General features: G+C 41.4%; 1 protein-coding gene across 2 annotated transcripts; it reads right to left on the reverse strand.

Annotated features, from left to right (window-relative positions):
• Window positions 1–4,190: 4,190 nt before the first annotated feature.
• Window positions 4,191–17,751, reverse strand: plekhf2 (pleckstrin homology domain containing, family F (with FYVE domain) member 2). Of its 2 annotated transcripts, XM_047051357.1 has the most exons (3): window positions 17,578–17,751; window positions 16,630–16,675; window positions 4,191–7,542 (listed from the first exon to the last, which is right to left on the reverse strand). In XM_047051357.1, the coding sequence occupies exons 2-3, from the start codon at window positions 16,637–16,639 to the stop codon at window positions 6,788–6,790; spliced, it is 765 nt and encodes a 254-aa protein (XP_046907313.1). In that variant the 5' UTR covers window positions 16,640–16,675; window positions 17,578–17,751; the 3' UTR covers window positions 4,191–6,787. The 2 variants fall into 2 exon arrangements, with proteins under 2 accessions (XP_046907313.1, XP_046907315.1); XM_047051359.1 differs by lacking the exon at window positions 16,630–16,675 and having other exon boundaries at window positions 17,578–17,750.
• Window positions 17,752–22,197: the final 4,446 nt, after the last annotated feature.

The raw sequence follows: 22,197 nt of genomic DNA on the forward strand, positions 1-22,197 counted from the left end.
AGTAACAAAACATACCTCACCAAAGGCAGGCTGCAACAAGATATCTGGAACACAATTGGCTGGAAAGTAGTGGGCCTCTCTAAATTTGACATTCCACGGCCACTGAGCTGTTTGTGTTGCTAAACAACTCTCTGAGGGCCTCATTAGCTCACACAAAATGCTTATAAAGAGCACAATTTAAGTTTTTTACTAAAATAATCTTACCGGTAATTTGACAGCCCTCGGCACACCACCAGGGTAGAATCCCACACTTGATGTAAATATACTATGCACAAGTTCATATTCTTGCATAACAAAATGATGACATTTCTACAGGAAATTAGAAAAGGTTTGTGTTTCAAACTGTAGGAAGCATAGGGCGGTCATTGATGCTGCAATTTCAATGTCCGACTGACGGCAGTTAAATTCCCTTCAGCACATCTACAAGTGTCTTCTTTTTGATGAAATAACTTGGTGTAACTTACTCTCCCACAGAGGAACAAGATGTCCTCTTACTGTTAATGAACATGACTGGACTGTGCAATAGATGTGAAATTATCTGACTGTACCATGCCATCCTGGGCAGGTGTGTACACCTGAGTAGCAGCCTTCTCATCAGGGAGTTTCTTAGTACTCATCTTTCAAACCAAGCAAGATTTAAAAATTTCTTTTAGTTATATGGTTGCCTTATAATTTATTGAATTCCTTGTCATTATTTTAACGTTTCATGACAACTTTAGCTTTTTAACCATTATCAACTGCTCGAGCAGTGTTTTGATTATCAAGGCTTCAAGACAATCTAATAATTTAGATGTTTTAATGCAAATCTAACTGTAATAGTCTTGCAGACCAAGGGCCATCATTTTGGTTCTCTGACCGTTGTCTAAAAATCAGCAAGATAGCTGGGTCTGTAATATATGAACACACAGGAACAATGGAGAGCAAATCACTTTTATTAGCTTTATGGGCATTTTATGATCAGTTTTTCTCCTAACCTTCATTGCCACAGCTGCTCATACTTCCAACAGGAAATCCACTTCAAATTATGCAAGAGGAATTGAAAAAAAGTCAGTCAAAGTAATTTGCATGAAGACGCAATCTTCTCAAGCAAGAAACAGTGAAGGTTAACATCTACATGAATACATACAGTATAATTAGAACAACCGTAACATCAATTAAACTAAAGGTTGAATATTAGGCTAAAGGCTAGGTATTTTGCATACCTAGCCTGCAGGTCCTATCTTTTCCTTTCTAAAATACAGCAAACTGTAGATGCACTTTGATCACAAGAAACTATTTTTGCTTCCATCCGAAATGTTGCATATAAATCGATCACTGATTCGTATCAATCTCTTGTGGCTTCTACTAGGTATTTGTTACCAGAATCATGAAACAATTGGTGACGTCCAGGGACAGCAGGGAGCTGAGTGTGCAGCAGGTGTCCCTGAATGAATCTTTGCTGCTGCTGCTTCCCACCAGGAGGTTGATGTCCATGCACCTTATTGTTCACATGCATTCAGTCAAGTACAGAAAGTGACTGTACACAGTGGTTTTTAAAGACCCTAATGGGGAACAAAAATGGGGGGGTTGTTACTTGGACTAAAAGATTATTACTGAATGGCCTATGCTGTTATAATACGGTTATGCTCATCATCAGTTAATCATCCGCTCCATCAGTTACAGGTAAACAGTGGCTTCAAAGAAACAATCTCGCTGTGCAGAGAACAATCTGTTCTACCCTCTTTTTTTTTTACCATGCAAACAATTGTTCTCTCATCCCTTTAGTCATAATATTGCTCACAGGGCTTAATTGACAAGGACAGTGGACTCTGTCCATGCGTGTGCTGAGCACATTTATCTTTACGCTCATTGCACAGCCATCCTTAAATATGGTGATTTTGAAAAGGTCAGAGACGTTCTGGCCTGTATCAAAGAAGGTTGGCTACGGTAGAAGGGTAACTTACCTTTGATTTATACCCAAGGAACCCAGTGTGTCAAGTCTGTTTCATGACAGACGTAGGGACAGGAAACAGCTAAGCTTTTTTGAACTGTTTTGAACTGTATACTCCATTGCATACTCCATGATAGGATGGTTATCTGAAGGAGGCAGGCCGGAAGTAGTCAACGACAATGGAAAAGGAATTTGATTCTAGTTTATTAGTCGAGTACCCAAATCAAACAATCAGTTCAAGATTGGCACTCAACTGATCCTTAACGGGTCTTCAGTGGTCAGCACACTGATACAGTAGACTATAGATCAGCTGAGGTAGTCGTGAATTATGTTAAAGTCCCTGTTTGTACATGATTTGCCTCACAGTCTCCTAACTGTCTTGGTGGTGGGCTATATTCTGCTCAGAGAGAGGCCTCGCTACAGGACCTTTAAACTCACAGATACTTAGGCTGTACATGTTCACAGAAAATCTACCTTACACTCCATAACATTTATTCAAATTCTGCACCTTAGAGGGTCCTTGACAATGTAAATGGCTTCGGGCTATTTCAGATGTTAGGCCCCAATGAATGAAATTCTACACTTCTGCTCTAACCACTCTAGCTTACAGTACAGAGAATCTGCATCTTTTTTTACTCTCTTGAAAGATCAGCAGTGGGTGCATTTCATTTACACCAGCATGCTGAGTCCTGGCTTAAAACACACTGGAAACCAGCCATCTGTAACTGCTGGAAATGGACCTGCATCCAAACAGACATTGGAACACATTGTCTGGAAGTCGTTGAGACAGGGTCCATGTGGTTGGAATAATTGAAGACTCAATCTCTTTGGCTGGTCCACATAACCAATTAAGTGCTTTATAAATACATTTGCTTGATTGACTCATTGATGGAGTTTATTCGAACTGTGGTTTTGGAATAGACTTACGTTGTAAAATAAATCACTGATGAAGAGCCCATTTTGGCGGAGAGCAGTGCCACTACTCCCGAAACACAGCCTGTCACACACTGTGTCATCCTCAAAGAGTCTACCAAGCTTTAGTTACAAGGTGATTTACATCTATGGAAATGGTGTCACAGAATGACCCACTGACACTTCCTCCTGTAGTGGGTGAGATATGAAAAATAGCTTAGGGAGACATAGGTCATCAAATTGACAACTTGGAAGAGTTATTTGCCAACGTCAATATACATTTCTCAGTCCATAAAAAAGGTTTTTCACTTAAAAGTGAATTTATTACTGATTCCCTGCTGCCTGAATTTTTTTTTTTTCCTCACTGTTTTGTTTTTGAGGTATTTGGGGACATGCTCACTGATATAAACATAGTCACAGTACAGTCATACTTGTCAGAGAGAATATGGTGGGGTTCAAAGTTCAAAAGCAGCTCCTCTGGCACAGACCATTCCAGGCCAACATGGTCAAGAACTCAGGCTTAGCTGCTGTTTCCATGGCTACCGGCATGCCAAGATTAAGGGGCTGTGCTGGGAACGAGCCAAGTAGTTTGAGTTTTGGGTTCATTCTTGAGGATTATAACTATAAGAAGCAGCAACACTAATATTTCACAGTTAGTGAAAGTAAGTATTGGTCCTACTGGGTATACTAAAACTAAACTGGATATTTTGATACATTTCAATGCCTTTGAGCTGCTGTGACAACCAACTTTACATTTTATAACCATTTTAATGGTTCTTACCGATATTGCACCAAGTATGTCAACATTTCAGTATCAGTATAATTTCTTGATGAATGTGTAATTTAGGAATACATTTACATGCATGTGGGTAACAAGCATTCTAATATGAATCTTAAATGTTCAATGCATCAAACCCCAAGGAAGCCAAATATTTGGGTGGAAAAGGTTAGCGGACAGAATTTCCTGAACATGCTGAGTCAGGATAGGATCTTAAACATTCTCTGAACAGAAACCCACTGTTCATGATTTAATTCCTCATCAAGACAAAACGGACACACAGCCTGGTCTACACGCCACAAACCTGACAGACTAGTTCAGCCAGTTGTGTTGAAACAGTCAAAAATAGTCAAGTGTACTGCAGGTCATGTGACCATCACATCATGTCATAAAGCCATCAGATCTTTTTACTCGTCATTTCCTTGCTCATCTACCCTTCTAGATTGTTTGTCATTCATCCACAAATAAATAATTGGAGTTCCTTGTCCCATTTCTAATACACAATCATTTGAGGTGTTTCAACGCTGATATATGAAGTGTGTAAGACGCCACAGAAGACAACAGACATACTTTAGGCAATACATTATTTATATAATGACTTCAGAGGGAAAAAATAGATTAGTATCTATGGATGATATGCTGGATTACATTCAGGTTATAGCCCTTTTGAGAAGATTTAAACAAACATTTTAAGAAAATATCACAAATGATTTACTACCCAATACCAAACAAAAGAACTCAAACTCCATTCAAGTGGTTTAAAAACCCTTAAATGAGGAAAACAAGCTTGTTTGGAGAATGGTGCACTTTTCTTTAAATCTCACATTACCCTCCTATATCTTTGCAAAAGAAACTAACCGTTTTTTTTCTCATTAGGTTGCAATCTAAATCTCAGGTTGTGTTTATGCCCAGGTTTCGTTCACCCTTCAGAGATGATGTCACGGCCATTCCTGTCAGTGTTTCTGGTCTATCATAATGCTGCTCCGGGTTATGACCCCTTCTCAAAAGGGACAAAGAGAGAGTAAAGTGCTGATGATTTATCCGGTCGCCAAAATTGTGGGCGACATGAGCACAAGGAGACCTGAAACAGCATTGTTTTAACATCGACATGAATGTACAAAATAAAATAAAAAAACTGTACAATTGTTCAAAAATTGAACAAGATTTAAACAAAGAGTAATTAAAAATTGAGCAAAATCCTTGAAAAATATAATTTGGGAACTCAAGTATGTAGTATTGCATGGATTTATTATTTCAAAGACAAATGTGCCAGAATGAATCTGTAAGGGTACCAGTTTCACAAATATCTTTGAGATTTAGCCGAGAAGTATTTTTGAGGATGTCTGAAAATTAAAGACAACCAAGTGGTCACAAATCCAAAATCAGAAGCATTGATCATCTTGTCCTATTGCCAGAGGTCTATAAGAAAAAAGAGCTTGATTTTGTGTCTGTGTACAAGAAAATATACAACGTCAATAATTCCTTTACGAGGTGTCTACCACCTGATCGTTGTAAGTGTAAAGACCACCAAACCGGGAGCCAATCAGAGGAAACACATGGAGGAAGCGGAAGAGAAACCTTGACCCAGAGTGGAAGCCATGAGACTCTGCTCTCTTCAGCAGAGCCAGTAAAATAACTGAGTTTGGTATTGCCTTTCACATTCACTTCCCAGCAGCATAGCAGTAGACTGAAGGTTGGTGGTGGGTAGTTTTTCCACTGTTCCTCTATGGAGCGTTTCACTTCCTGGTTAAGCGGCAGGGGAATCTTTAGCACGTGTGTGTTTACGTTGAAATAAAGGGGAGTGACCAACAGATTATTTGAGAGTTTACGTTTAGGTCTTTTTGTTTTAATTGTTTTTTCTTTAGAGTTCTGCTGTACAGGGGGGTTGCTGAGGTGTTTTCTGTACAAGCTTTAACCTTCGACCTCTAAAGGTCATGTTAGGAAGCAGTTTTATGTCGAGGTGACAACAGTGGCTGGAAGACAATGGGATGATTTCCTCATTGTTGCTGTCAGCCAGTCTCAGTCAAGAAAACAACAACCAAACTCAACCAAGAAGTCTGTCACAAAACTGAGCAAGGAAGAACCATTTGCAGCACGGAACTATATAAAGCTTTGTATAACGTATTGGTGACAAGTTCCATCCATAATTTAAAAAGAACATGAAAGAGACATTGACTCCATAAAAAAATAACACTCGAAATATGCACATTATCGGAATATACACTTTGCCCTAAATCCATTTTACTACTGTACTTATACTGCTAAAATACAGCACTCACATATAATAAGATACCTAGAAATGTAAATTTCATAGCTACAAAATTACAACTAGCTCTTCACTGTAGAGGCACTATGTGACATGAAGGCAAGTACATTTTTGGGACAGCTTACTGCCGGAATTGTTTAATATTCTGTGTAATCATGCCAATGTTGGCAGATGAACTGCAATTTCTTTATTACTTGCTACACTCAATTTCTGTCTCTTTCTCGCACCCAAAAGAAGGCTTGTTCACAAAGCATGAGGTGATCTGTCATAAGCAAATCTACAAAACCAACAACTAGTAAGGCTGACTACACAAGCCAGGATTTTGCATACATTTCAGTTATTTGTTAATATGAGGGCCCTTCGGTTCTGCTTTAAAGACAAATATTGAGTGTAGGGTAAAATAGAGGGTAGAAAAATCCTGAAGAAACTAGTGAATAAATGCACTGTTTGGTATATTACCTGAAATATGTATAGCTTACCCATTGACACTCAGCCAAACATTTGCTTTTCACCACAACAATGGTTCGCATAATTTAAGGACTTTAGCACTCCATCTGTAGAAAAATACATGTCAATACTACAGGAAAAGATTGTAGACGGAATAAGATAAGGACAGTTAGGGTGTCTTTCTGTCTTGTAGTGAGGACAATTGATTAGTAATTAATTACAGGAAGAATGGACTGTGAAGCAAAAGTGTCATTTTAGGAAGCAGTCAGTTTATGCCTAGTGTTCAGATGTTTACCAATCCAACTACACGACATGTTAACATCACTGTCACAGTTGGAGACTCCTGTGGAACTTCATCAGAAAACCAATAATAAATGAGACAAAGCCCCAAAGTAATGAATAGAATATTTCCCCCCCCCCAAAAAAACAAGAACAAGGTGGAAGGGATGCATCCTCAGTCACTGCTGTCGTCCTCGTCGTCCTCGTCCGACATGTTGTTGCTGTTGTACTTGGGGCCGTATCTGCTGTAGGAGTCTGAACGCACACCCAGGCTGCCCCCCGAGCTCAGCTGCACGTAGCAGAACTCGCAGACACGCACCGGCTTGGACGACTGGCTGGGCAGCAAGAACTTCTTCTCCGAGCACGGCCCGCACACCACAAACCCACACTTGCGGCAGTGGTGGCGGCGGCTCATGGGCGTGAACTTGACCTTCTGGCAGCGCATGCAGATGGTGGCCTCTGAGTCGGGCACCCAGACCGCGGCGTGCTCTCCGGTTGGCGCCTTGCCGCTCTTCTCCAGAAGGTCGCCGACGCACTTGCCGATGTGGCTCATCCACTCGGACTTCTCGGTGGCGGTGGCGGCGTAGACGGCAAAGGACTTGGTGGGTGTCTTGATGAGCCAGCCGTTACGCAGCTCCCCCTCGTCCGGCACCGTGTCGATGGTGACGCTCTCCAGCGGAATGATGTGCTGCTTGTTGTACTTCTTTTTCTGGATGACGATGTTGCCGTATACCAGGATGTCGTTGAAGAGGAAGAACTGGCGCGCCTTGGGCTTCTTGCGGCACAGCTTGGTGAGCACGCCCTCGCCGATGAGCACGCGGCCTGGGATGGCGAGCGGCTGACCTGCCGCGCCGAAGCAGCCCTCCACTACCCCGATGCGCTTGGAGTTGGCCTCGCTGTTCGCCAGCCGGTCCACCATCTTAGTCTTGCCTGAATGGGGGGTGGGGGGGTGGGGAGGCAGGGGACAGGAAGAGGGGAACGAAATTAGTTAAAAAAAAAAAAGCTCTTAGTGTGTAAAATCTATGAATTGTCAATCCTCATGATTGTATGCTAGTGGCAGCAACCTTTTGCATTCCAGTACATTACATTCTGTGAAGGAGATTGGAGAACTAGAACAACAGAAAGATTCAACCTTGTGTAATGATGGAGTGAAAAGTGATATGACTAGCTTGCAAAAGAATCTCTGTTTTCACAGAATCTCAGCTCACATTAGACCACATGATGTTGGCTATTTCTAACTGAGTTTGATATGTTTTGCCAGGGGGCATTCGTTTAAAGGTTGTTTAGCTTTACCTTGACAGCATTGCCTTTGGCATGGTCACCTTGCAGTACCAAAGTCCCTAAAATACTCTACAATCACATTTCCAATCATACACACGCTCGCCTGGGGGAGAAGGCATGGAATCCAGAGTTTAAATATTGGGCATCAGGATGGTTATCACAGAGGTTAATGGCTGCAGATGGTTGACCTTACTCAGCACCCACAACCATCTGGCTGAGACGTACTACAGGGGAAACAGACAATCTGCTTTTTCTTTTTCAAGCTCAATTGGACAGCAGTACTGAGGTTTTCTAAGGTAAACTCAGTGCATCCCTGATTCTGACCACTGTAATGTCAGCTTCTTTTTCTTTTAGAAGGATCCCATATTTGGACCCTGACTAACCCTGCATGTACTTATAATTTTTTCCCCTCCAAAGTCCCCTCCTTCCAATTCCACTCTGGTGTCTCTTGAGTGTGAGTGCTGGAATTAACTTTCTAGTGGGCTGTGATGGTGTCTAATCTCTTTTTTCTCTTTGGTGCCTTCTCTTCATCTGGCTCCTGTGGTCTTCTGAGTGCCTTCACCTCATCCCCAAACTCCCAGTCCCCACAAGACGCTAAATGAATCAGAGACATCACAGGCGCCTGGCACCGAATCAGGAACACAAAAGTTCAATTTATTTCCGAAGGGGGCGGGGGGAGGGGGTGTTCATTTAATCCTCTGGAGTTCCTCCCTCGGGGAACGTAACGCTGCAGCTCTTCCACACTGGACGAGCAACTTCAAATGAGAGAGGAGAGAGCGGAGAGGCTATTCTGCTTTGACCCAGATGCCAACAGATGAGAGACAGTCAGCAGGGGCTTCTGGGCTTTTCCCTGATTCCACAGTCTGAAAAACTCAAGGGTCTCAGATGACAGATACGGGGCGATGATGCTGCCCCCTTGGGCATGGGAGGACTAGTACTCTGTGAGAGCGAGACACACTTGACCCTCCTGATGCACAAACATTCTACAAGGCATAATGACTTACAGTGTATACTATAGATTCAACACGCATGAGCACTCAATCACAAATCAAAGCACACGCCGACCAACAATGTTAGCATCAAAACACAGTCTACCCAACGAGTGGGATCTGGAATGGGCCTTGTAGTCATAGCGCACAAAGTAATTCAACACAAGTGCACACAAAAGAGTCACCGGGCAGAGCAGAAGTGTACAATGGAGCAGAGCAGTGCTTTGTTCCTGCAGGCCTGGCACTGCCAGTGCCACAGAGATCATATTAATTAGCAGCACAGGCTAATGCTAACGTTTGAACTGAGGCCTGGCTCCTAGTTATTTGGGCTTGGTCATCCCAGGAGAGCTACTGACAGGTTAGATATGTAGTGGAGCTTGGCATGATCCTGGAAGGGAGGTTGTGGGCGAACATAGGGGGCTGGTGATGTATTAGCCATATTAGTCATGCCTCGCTGCCCACTAGCATGACGGCCACATTCAACCTCTCATTTAGAGAAGAGGGAATACATCTTGCAAGACCAGGCAAGAGAGAGAAAGAGAAAACAAGACCAAACAAGAGAGAAACAGTTGTCGCGGCACACATTGGCTGTGTGCCTCAACAACACTGCAACACAACTAAAGCCTTGTATAAAGCTACTAGCTATTGTGCTCTGTCCATGGTCTGTTTAAAAAGGAACAATTAAAATACCATTGCCTGGCCCAGGACTAATACCTAGGCAGTGGGTTTGGGAGTACGCTTATCAGCATAGGCCTTTCTAGAACCATAAATACATCCCTGCCGACTGAAGTGGAAGCACAACACTAACAGGGCATGGATAAAACTAGCACTATACAGACTAATCATCTCTATATTCAGTCAGAATCAATACAGAAACACTGATAAAAGGAACCACCACCGCCTATGATCCATAGCAAAGCATGTAGTGCTTAGTATAGTAGGCTGAATATCTTCAGATAGTGCGGAGGATAGAAAGGTGTGACTCCTGATTTTAAGGGTTTAATGTGTAGGAACAGGACCGCCCACCTTTTGGCGAAGCACCACGGTGACTCACCTTTCCATTAGTGAGTCAGTTAGTCCTGTCTAACTTACTTTGTCAAAGCCTGAGACTTTGACAGCCCCACCTAATCAAACATGTCCATATTTCCGTTGGTGGAATCGAGTCAAATGACTGAACCCTAGTTTGTGTAATCTACTGGAGCACCATAGAATAAGGTAAAGAAAATAACACACTTTTGCTATATTAATGTACTTAATTGTAGCATGTTACAAGGTCAACTGACAAACAAACAAAAAAAAATTATCTACATCGTTGACTTTTCCTCTAAATATTTAGAGCCCCAGAAACAGCAGGCATTAAGCGACTGGACTGATCTTGTCACAGTAGCTCACTGGTTACTCTCTTGACCTACACTGCCCATGTTGGCAGCCACTGGGCAGGTGGCAAATAAAGCCATCCTCTTGCTAGGACAAGCCAGGGCCAGGCTTGTGGCTTTGCTCACGTTGTGGGCTTCTGCCATCACCAGCAGGCACTTTTGATACCTGCTGTGGAATAACACCTTATCAAACATGCCTTCAAGGAGGGATCAATAAGACTAGGCTTGACTATCCAGGCTACCTTAGGTTATGGGAGCAGCAGTGGCTCAAGACAAGCCCATGATTAATTGATTACTTGATCCGTCTCCTCTCTCTCAGCTTTCCTTGTCTTGCCATTCCCCCCCCCCCCACAGCACAGGCAGTCTGTCCGACATAGCATTTTCCCACACGCAGACACATAAGGCAAATAATTAGGAGATACAGTGGTAGGAAAGAGAAAAAGCAGCCTAGCTTGTAACCCATCATGGATCAGTTCTTTCATGCTGATTAGGTGAGACGGCCACTGCATAAAGGCCTGATAACCCTGTGTGCATCTCAAACTGTGAGAGAGCGCATCTAAAAATACTACTAGGCTTCCCATACAGACCAACACTGCACAAACTTGATCTTCAGGAAGTCGACTGGGGGAAGGCAGGGGACAGGGATGTCCAAGTCCTTAAAAACATCTCCAGAGATCCTTATTCTCCAGACAATATTGCTGAGTGTAAAGTCAAGGTATGATTACCCCAGAGAGCCTCTGTTTCAGGGGGCACTGGTGGAATCTGCTCCAACAGCACTGCCGTTAAATTCCAGCACCTTCTATGACAGCCTGACAGGACAGTGGTGACTCACGCAGAGAGCGAGGGGAGAGTGATTATGACAAAGACACAGAGACTTTTGTGTGTCATTAAACAGCCTTGCATTCACGACAAGCAGATCCATTTCAGCAGGCCAGTACAGAGCTATGGTAGATGCGACTAATACTATACTAGCAGACCTATCAACATCCCCATTTTAGTTTTCCACCAAAAATAAAAAAACATCTTGTTGTGGGCGTGCTGTTCTCAGTGCTAAACCTATATCATGTTTCAAAGCGTAGTGTATCGGTTAAGGGCAGCTTCTCTTTTAATTCAGTTACTAAGCAAGGAGCTTCATATATCGTCGAAGTGGCACTTTCATCCAAATATTTCCTTAATCCATATTTCAATTATATCCAAACGATATGGTGGCTTATATAACTAACATTATATGAATGTACCTTATATATTAGTTTCTGAATCCCCCTAAAATGTGTGATGGCTTTTGCAACTCAAATGCATAACCACATCTTTTTGGCTTACAGAAACAAATCACTCAAGTTATTTTCAGACAAATGTTGACTAATAGCCTAGGGCTACTAAATGCACTTGATTTGTTTCTATTAGGAGAACACCGGTTCATCTGAAGTACAACAGCTGGCATGTTGCTGATCGACTACAATCCCAAAGAGAATGCAAGACTGCCTTTGGCTCGCTTCTTTCAGATGACTTAACCGTGGAAGTCTCTATAAAACTCATTTTCAAAGAAAGGGTAATAATCCAATTAAGTGATTAAGGTGGACATGCAATCAATAATCTTGTTTTGGAGTGTGCTAGGAAGACAAGAACGTGCGTGTTGCAGCTTCTGTGTCATGTAACGTCTTGTCTGTACCAGCCAATATCCTGTGTTAAGACGATTCCTGGAGGTGATAGTCCGTTTATTTTGACAGACAAAAAACTAATGTTTGCCGAACTGTGACACCACGATAGAAAACCAGGTACAAACTTGTTGAGTGGTCCAAAGACTGAAGTGGACTTTAAATTCCTGGAATTGTGTGTGGAACGACTGAGTGCGATTGGTGTGTGGACGCAGAAGATGTGTGCTTGTTGCAACAAAACAGGAAGAGATGAGGGTACCACGTACCTGCTGTATGCTTTCGTTTACCCGAAAATTGTATCTAGCAAGGGTTAATACCCAATATGAATTTACTGTCAGCTTCCTTCCATGCTGAGAGGAAATAACCTCACCTTAAATGACCACAGTGTCTAAAAATATTCAGCAAAAAAACAATGTGTACAGACGTGTGCTTCTCCTGCTATCATCAATGCAGTGGCTACCCTTTCAATCCATGGATTTCCAAACTTTTTTCCATTTAGTATGAGTACCAGGTTAATATGAGATGTAAAGGCAACTGATAACTAACATTTGAAGCTCCCTCAAAAGTCCAAACGGTATCAAGCTACTGTTTGTCTTTAAAGCACCCTGGCATGAGCTTCTTAACGAATCTGGGAAACGCAGCCATTTTCCATTTTGCTGGTACTCTTCTGTGGTTCATATGGCATAACAATGTAATAGTCTTGCACAGATAATACTCGATAGTACTGGTAGGCTACTCATGTCGAGCCGGTACCGCATGGTAAACACTAAGTACTTGGTATAATAAGCATAATTTGATGCTTTCAATAACGAGTACACTTACATATAATGAAGTAGCTTGTAAATTTAGCGAGAAACTAACAGTGGAGCCCTAGTATTGCCCTACAGTCTACTTTGGCTCCCGCAGTTCGGACATTTCTAGTGGCACCTTGCACTAGTTTTGAGAGAAGGACCCTTCAGCGCAGCTCCTCAAGTTGTTAATGAGAGAAGTCAGTGACTCGGGTGAGAGAGCAGAAATCCTTCTCTTTATTAATCAGAATCAGATTCAGGATCGTGTTTTTCATCGCCAAGTAAGTGGTCACAAACAAGGAATTTACTTTGGTGAGGAGGTGCACACAGTGAACATTTAAACATAATGAACAAAATAAAAAATTTGAAAATGTACAACAAAATAAAATACTAGGGCTATACAATATAAAATAATGTAGAAAAAAATAATACTGACTATGTTGTGACAGAGTGTATGAGGTAAAATGACAGTGTCAGTTTGGGGCCTTGTTAATAAGGCTAATAGCAGAATTAAAGAATCGGTTCTTGTGGCGTAAGGTTTCGGTCCTGAGAAAAGCCTTCCCCTTACTGTAAGTGTACTCAGCCAAGCTAGATAATTAAGGCTACATGTGTTCTCAGATAGCCAGACTAATTGTAGCTGGGTACTGGCTTTACCCCTTAGACTACCGCTTTTGCATTAGTCTGCTTCATCATGTTATTAACCCAGGCAGTCACGTGTTCTAAACGAATCTATAATACAAAACAGTGACATAAAAAGAGGAATAGATAACCATAACATGTTGTAGAAAACCTCAGGCTAACTATAACTTCATCTACAGACAAACAACTTTCATAGGAAATGTATTACCACACAAATCAGTCTGATCCGGGTATTTCTACAGCTGTGCTTTAGAGGACACACTTTGGGCTTACAGCGTGTCTACAGGAGGGATTACAAAGCCTCAGTATGAACATGAGGCCAAGATAAGAGGATTAAAGGTTAATCTGCGGTGTAGGTTGACTGTTTATGTGTCATCTAAACAGGTGACCTTATCACTTGTGCAAAAGCTATCTGATAAATCAGAGCAAAAGCAGTCCGTAGACTGCCAATTCAACAGCATCATGACTAGCATTCTCATCCACAGTGAACTAACAGATTTTAGAGCACAATTTTGAATCTGAGCTAGGTCAAATGCAGTTGCTTGTGTTAGGCGTTGTTAGTATTAGACAGTCATACACGGCCTGATCATCAGGCAACCAATTACCACTACAGCCTATGTTCGCAAGTAGGCCTACCTATGTCTACACCACCAAGCTAAAGTACAATAGCAGTAGACTATAGCAGTTCAGAAAGTAGGCTATAGTTAGTATTGACTGCTCGGTGTGAGTTGTGGCTCCAGTGCCCCGGCCTCTGTGTTTGACAGAAACCCCTCAGGCTCGGGCAGAAGAAGCAGGGCCAACGATGCCCGTACGGGTAGTTTGATCAAGCATCCATTCACTACAGTTCAGCGCCTGCAGATTATAAGTGTGGGACCACCATGACCTATGCACTGGGCACTTGAACAGCTCCGCCAACAATGAACAACAGTACTAAAAAAAGGACATTTACTTAATCGTATACCTTTTGTCTTGGAAACATACAATGTGGTCGTGTTTGTGGTCCCTTGTAGGCTACCTTTCAGGAGTAAGAGTGGCATGAAGAACTCTGGAACCATTTCTGTTAGGTTTAGAGGAGCTAAAAATAAAGGAAGTGGGTAAACTGCACTTCAGATGCTAATGAGGATTCTATAGCAAGGATGATTGCTGTTAACCACAAGACACATTTAAAGTTGAGACGCATTTTTTGTCTCAGCTCCCCATGTATTAAAATCATCTCGTCAGACATGGCTTGACACAAAATTACTGATAAAAAGTAGAAGCTAGTCAAATGTAAAACAACATATATTGTTTCAAAGATGTTTCCAATTGTGAATTATTACTAGTTATTACTATTTCAGAGTTAGCTGGCTGAGCGGTTAGGGAATCAGGCTATTAATCAGACGGTTGCTGGTTTGATACCTGGCCGTGAAAAATGACATTGTGTCCTTGGGCAAGGCACTTCACCCTACTTGCCTCGGGGGAATGTTCCTGTACTTACTGTAAGTCGCTCTGGATAAGAGCAGACGTAAATGTAATGTATTTCAGATGTTTAGAATCTCTTGGGCAGTGACAGTGAGTGGGCACAGTTGTGTTAATGTCCCAAACTTTGCTCTTTATGATGATACACCATGTGACCTACTACAAACATTCATGTCACAATACTCTTCCTTCTAGGACTACAAAAATACTTTAACAGAATTTACCACACCCTTATTTGGTATAATAGAGGCAGGAAGTGTGGGAGTTGTAGTAGACAGAGGCTCTTGCATTAGATTCTAGAAAAACTGAGTTGGAAGCTGATCATACTTCCAGCTTGTTGCTTTTTCTTCTCTCGTCAAAGTTGCCTAATTAGGCAGCGCAACTTTGTGCCATTAGTAGGCTTGGTATTGTGAAATAAATATTATTTATGTCTACTTCACAAAGTTATTAAAGCACCAGAAACCCACAAGAACCCTCTTCATACTGTCAACTGGTTGGCATGGCAAGATATAAACTGTAAAAGAAAAAGTGCTATACACAATACTTCTATTGGAGAATCGGCACACAGTCTATTGGTTGTACCACAGGGTAGAGGTCAAACCGCACAACATTGCGAGAGGTAGCCAGTTGAATGTGTGGCCTACTCCTTGCTTCTGCTTTCACAACATATAAGTCTTCCAGTTCACTCACAGTAAAAAAATAAAAATAAAAAAACCGCATCAACAGTCATGCAAGAAGGCCTTGCAAAGCCACAGCTTTTACTGATGATTGGAAATGTGAAACAAGACTATTAGTTCACCTATAAAGACAATGCCTTTGAGCAAATATTGATATGTGAAATAGCTGCACGCACTGGGTTTTTAGAAGGGTTTCCCCTCAGGCATGAAGTCCTTCTTTCAGAAAAGCACTAGAAACACTGAGGAATTCTCGGGACACATCTGTTTCCCTCATTGGGGTGTGCTTGTGTCATGTGTGCAGCACGTTCCCTTCTGAGCCATACAAACAGATCAAAAAACGGTTTATGGTGGAAACGGGGGTTGAGGGTTTGCTTGGTATAGTTGGAGAAACTTTTGACTGCAAGGCAGCCACCTGCTGAGCATGGGGAAATGTGCTTCCCCTACCTTGCTAACTGTTTGCTAATAAATCAAGCAGACTTGTGGAGTGTCATGACTCATATTATAGGTAAAGTTGTACATGTAAAATCTAATAATTCTGAGCATTCAAAGACCACGGAATAGCCTAAATGTAAATAAAATGTTGACATTTGTGTGTGCCAGATGGGAATAGCAATCAAAAAGGAAATAAATTAGCAGTCAAAAGCCCCAGAGAGATGCAGAAGTGAAATGCAGCAGAAAGACACTCCTGTAGACAGGAAACTCTTAACCCATGAAATGCTATATACTGTATGTGCGGCCTTAGCTTAGAACACACTGAAGTTATACTACACGAGAAATAACCAAATGTGTGTCAGAGAGCAAGTATTCTAGTGTTTTTAATCTGCATCCATTTATAAACAGCACCCTATTGGATTAGCTGCAGGGAGATGATCCATCACCAGTCTGGCAAAATGTGTCAATTATTTTTGTGCCTTAGGCTGGAGGGGTTCAGCTAGGCTAGTCAACTTCACTGTGCACCACCTCCAAAAACTGGTATTACAGCTCAAATAGGAAAGAATCTTTCCTCTGGCAATTTCTGCTGACATAGTGGCATAGTTTGGTCTCCAGCACCTAGATGAACACACTTAGTAGCGATATGCAGAATGTGGTACCCCACCCACCTAACAAATCAATGTGAATTGTAAATTTGCATCTGAGCAGTGGAGATCTCTTACCTGTTAACATGTCTGGTGTAAACTATTATTGTCTGGGGAGACTTACCTGTCGAGGATGAACCAAAGATGTAATTTCACACCACTCAAACTGCCTAATTACCATCATTATTCCAACTATAGGCTAGCCTAAAAAATACTTAATTTCAGTACCTTCTCATAATGTTTTGGATTGCCATTGACCAATACGTTTGGACTGTGTATGTCCTATTGATGATAAATATTTTCTGACAATAAGAATAAATAAGAATAATAAAAAAGGCTGGACTCAGTCCTTCTATGAACATAGACGGAAGGCAACACTTGGATATCGTTGTAGTCCCCAAGTTTATCCAAACAAAAGTTATTTTGGCCTATACTTTATACTCAACAGGAAAAACACTGACAGCTGGCAATCCTTATTTTTCATGTTTTGAATGCCTAGCTAGATTAATTGATAGCTAACTGAATGTTAACGATATAATAATAAACTTTCTCAAGACGCTACCAAAAGCTATTTAGGAACTGTCACCAGAGGTAGCTAAGGTAAAATTGCGGTCCTGTACCAATTGGGAACACAATGCTGGCGAAGCACCTCTTCCTTACTTTTGAAGTTAGTTCCTTACTTAGCTTGCTGCTAACTAGCTGAATAAGCTAACGCGCTAGTTTTGTACAAGGTTTAAATAATTATGTTGCTCGTGTTTCTAACTACGCCATGATGATAGAATGACTCTTAAATTAATAAATAGTTTTTTGTTACTTGTTAAGACGTTTAGTGTTGTTACCAACGTTAACATTGTTACCGGATCCTCGAGTTTGTCCATTGCAATCCAATGGGTCACATTTCCAAGTTACGGGCTAGTCTACCAGTGGTGGAAAAGTAGACGAATGTTAGCTCTAGCTTGCCAGTTAGCACGATTTCAGACACTCGCCGCTGTAACCATCGTAAAATGCTTAAATAAAAATACATACCCGACTGTAACTTCTTTGGCTATTAACTTATGAGTTAATTATTGCTCCGTGTATTCCAAAATTGAAAGCCCCTATCTTGCCGTCCGCATACAGCGGATCTCTCGCTAGTTGCCTTAAAAGTAACAACAATATGGCTACGTTGAGTACAGTAGCTGGGTAGCAGTTGGGGTGGCGTCACACCACTGATTGGCGTGGGATGAGGCAGGAGTGTAATGGGATAGAAAGTTGAGATTAAAGTCAAAAATAGGACGGGGCTGCCTGGTAGTAATTAGTCATTTTAGATATCTCTAACATGTTCTTTTGTCAAATGTATTACAAAAAGGGAAGGCAGTTTGTAATCTATTAAAACATTTTGATTGCACTCAATTGCACATCCTCATACTTATTTATTTCAGTCCAGATTTTCACGATTGAATGATATATTAGGATATTCTATGAAAGGCTGATAGAAAGTTTTATTGACATTCTATTCAAGGAGCCAAAGAAGCTCAACGGCAGAGTTATCCATTTGAAGAAAGTAACTGTGTCTGATTTATATTCAATTCAATATAACCCATAAGGCAACCCATGTCTTTCTTCCAGGCCTTTCTTAATAGTGGATGGAAAACTTCACAGAGAAAGTAAACATATCACTCTCCCTCACTTCCCAATGCTTTGTCTGGAATTATAATTAAGAGGATCTAGGGCAGTGTCACAACTTTCCTCTCTCTAATCCTTAGCCTGGTAGCCACCAAGCTGTACCTTCGGATAAGTAGCATCCTATTCATAGTGCGTAACAACATATATATAGCTTGGATGATCTTGGATGGAGTGAAATCAGACTGGCTTTGGTCAAGTTGACAAGGAGCAACACCAGTGGGCCAGGACTACGTAGATTTATTTGAAAATCAGGTGGATGCTGCTATTGATCTCACAGTGGGTAGTTTACATAATTTATGTGTTCTTAGGTATTTCTAAACCTTATTGCGTGTTTTTGGGGTTTATTTGTTGGTTTGGGTTTTGTCACTGTACTTCAGACCAGCTTGGTCATTAATGGTGGTCTCATCAATGCTAACAACCTTCTTTGAAGGCATTTATTTTGTTTGTTCCATGCAAATGTGGGACAACATGTCTGGTGGAACAGCTAATGTGAATCTCTGCAAGGGTTTACTGTCACCCAATCGGTAATATAATAGGGCTGACCAACCACCTGCCAGGTAGCCATGCTTCGCTTGTCTGCCACTCAGCCCCCACCCTTCCGCACACACAATCGCACAATGCCTGGTCAGATATGGCTGGTCTAAAGCAACCGGACTGCTACAAACACATAAACAACTGCCCACCCTAAGGAGCTTTAACAGCTGAACCTCAGCATGTCTTAAGTATTTCAGACCTGCTCCGCGAAACCTCTGTTGTCTGAAACAGATGGCTCTTCACTCACCAATGTTTGCTCTGCGCTCTCTGCCATCAGAACTCTCTCCCTGTTGTCAAGGAAGTGCCCATATCAGTTGCTGGGGACAGACCTGACCTGAGATCTGCCAGAACTGCTGTTACCTCCTTCTTTTTGACATATGTGCAGCTTAATTGCCTGTGGACTTACTTCTCACAACGTCTCTATCTTCTATTGTTCCATACATTGACTGTGGTGGAATGTAAAATGTATATGGAGAGATCTGTACATGGTATAAATCAAGTGCCATGTATAATATGCAAATACAAATTGAGCAAACTCCACATGATTATTTGGTCTGTTACACTGACATTGATTAAAGTTACCTATGATAGTTTAAAACCGATGTACAACGAATCTATAAAACATTGTCATAATATCAGTGCAAAATTGTATTTTATTTTGTTGTCGACACTTTATACAAATTGAATTGTCATATTCCTCAACAACCTTAATTTGGAAATCATGATGTGCAATTTACTCCTATAATTGATTTGAATGTTCCTCAGACACATGAAAGAGTAGAAATTCAAGACTGAAAATCATAAATGTGAACATAACAATAACATTCTTTGATTGGGAGCTTAGCCAATTAAACTTATTTGTGAGGAACCACTTTGGCTGACAAGGGCCATTTCCAGTTGACTTATATATCTTTAAACATGTGCAAGAAATTAAAAGGGGCCCGCTTGTGTTATTAGTCCTTAAAATATTCTTAATGTGCTCAGATATAAATAATTGTTGGTTGAATTCAAATAATTTCATAAAACAAGGATGCATAAAAATAAAAAGGTAATTCAATTTAGGTGATTTTAATGACTAAAAGGTAATGCCTGTGCAATTATGTTAAATCTTTTCCAGAAATTAGAACAACACAGTCTGTCAGAAATAAATCTAATCAGATAGGCTTCTATGGAAGGGACGGAATTGTACTCAAATGGAATAGAAACACAAGCTTGACTCACAGCAACTAGTCAATGTATAAATAAAACCTAATGCCCAGCCATCATCACCCATCTGTCACTCAGCCCCACCCCCACCACCACACACATACTAGCCCCCAAATCACACTTGCGTCCACCCTTGAGAGCTTGACCCAGCAGATCTGAGCTTAGTTTCAGAGAGTGGGGGGAGGATGGATACAGTGCTTGTCTTTCCCTACAGACATGGTTGCATGTCATGGTCAAAGCAAATTAATACAACATTGATTCCACTCGCTGGCTCCTGTCTCTTAGCATTGTGGGCTCAGGGAGAGAACTGAGAGTTGTCCGTCGCTATGTCATGCCCGCTAATGGTCTCTCTCTCTCTCTCTCTCTCTCTCTCTCTCTCTCTCTCTCTCTCTCTCTCTCTCTCTCTCTCTCTCTCTCTCTCTCTCTCTCTCTCTCTCTCTCTCTCTCTCTCTCTCTCTCTATTTTCCTCTCAGACCCATTTGTCTTGGTGCATTCTGTCCACCATTCTCTCTCGTTTTCTTCTCTGTTCGTTTCTCTATAGAACTCTTCCTTCCTTCTGACATTCAAGGATTTATAAATAATAATGTTGACTGTTATGTTCACTGAGACCGACTGTAATGCATGTTCTGAAGACAATACATTTAGAGAAAGGAAGGGAAAAGGTCATAACCATTTTACATGTCGCTCCCCAGACAGCTTCTCCAAGCATTGCGACTCTAAAGCCGTTCACCCTTGGGGATTGGTTGAAGAAGTGGTCTCCAAATTGAAATGCTACTTGCCACTGGAACATCTCAGTTTGCCACCAGGTATTCCTTGGGCAGAAACTGTAGGTGAAGAAGTAAGATGCTGTTCAACTCCTTTCTCAGTGATTATCTCACTAAAACAAAGAAAGGAGATTTAAAATATGATTAAGGCCTGTGAAGTCACATGGATGTGTCTCACTGCTGTCACCTGGTGGGAACATTTTAACAACAGATGCTGGAGGAAAGCATGTGTTGAGACCCTATCTATAATTTTTTTATGACATTTTAAAATTGTGCTTCCTCTCGAATGCAAACGATCGGTTTTACTTAGCCATAATGGGTGGTTGTGCTCCTGTGAAATAAGTACCCGCACAAACTCATTTACTGTCCGTGGATTTCATGAGACTGAAGCTAAATGGAAAACCTGCAGGATATTGACCAGAACTAGGTTCAGTATTGGGAACTACAGACCACTGAAAAAAAAATACTAATACACAACGGATGCATCATCTGTGCCCTCCTCACTCGCTGTGGGGAAAATGCATACTCACTGTTGTACTGGTCTGCATCTTAAATCACATGTAACTGCAAGGAGCAAACAAGGTTATAATCTTAAAAAATGTCAATTATACAATAATAATAATCTTCTACATCCATGGTCAGATTTCTAAACCTAAGATTGCACTGACCTTAATCTAACCTTCACTAAATCTTCAAAATAAAATTATCAAGATGCAGATTTGATGAGAGTCTGTTCAAGATTAGGAACAACAAACGAAATCCAGCCTTGCCTAGTGTTTCTGAAGTGTCAACACAGGGACCAAAATTGCACGTGTGACCCTGGATTAAGGATTATCGCTGTGGCTACCACTATGGAAAAAAGATTATGCTTTTGTTTTTCTGTGTCCACTTCTGTAAAACATGGTCATATTTTAAGACTTGCAAGATGGCTGTTGTGTTGTAATTTAATGGTGCTATAAACACATTGTGCTACTGTATACTATTGATGTCAATAGGCTTGTGTTGGTAGATGGGCATTGCCATTGCTACTACGTTATGTCGATACCACTTATATACATAAGGCCACACGTAAAATAATAAAGTATGCATCAACATTTTTGACCAAAACATGTCGGCAAACCTGCTGAACAGTTAAATAAACCATATAAAATGATCCAATTTAATTAGAACTATTAATAGAACTATTACTTCCTACAGAAGCTGAAAAAATTAAACCTGCCAAAGACAATGATGGTGCACTTCTACACAGCCATCATTGAGTCCATCCTCACCTCACCTCAATCTGTTACACTGCTGCCACTGCCAAGGACAAGAGTAGACTGCAGCGTATCATCCGCACTGTTGAGAAGGTGATTGGCTGCAATCTGCCTACCTTCGAGGACCTACACACCTCGAGAACACTGAGGTGAGCGAGGAAGATTGTGGCCGACTCCTCCCACCTTGGACACATCCTGCTTCAACCATTCCCCTCTGGCAG

The sequence above is a fragment of the Hypomesus transpacificus genome, unplaced genomic scaffold (assembly GCF_021917145.1).
Source record: "Hypomesus transpacificus isolate Combined female unplaced genomic scaffold, fHypTra1 scaffold_149, whole genome shotgun sequence".
NCBI lineage: Eukaryota > Metazoa > Chordata > Actinopteri > Osmeriformes > Osmeridae > Hypomesus > Hypomesus transpacificus.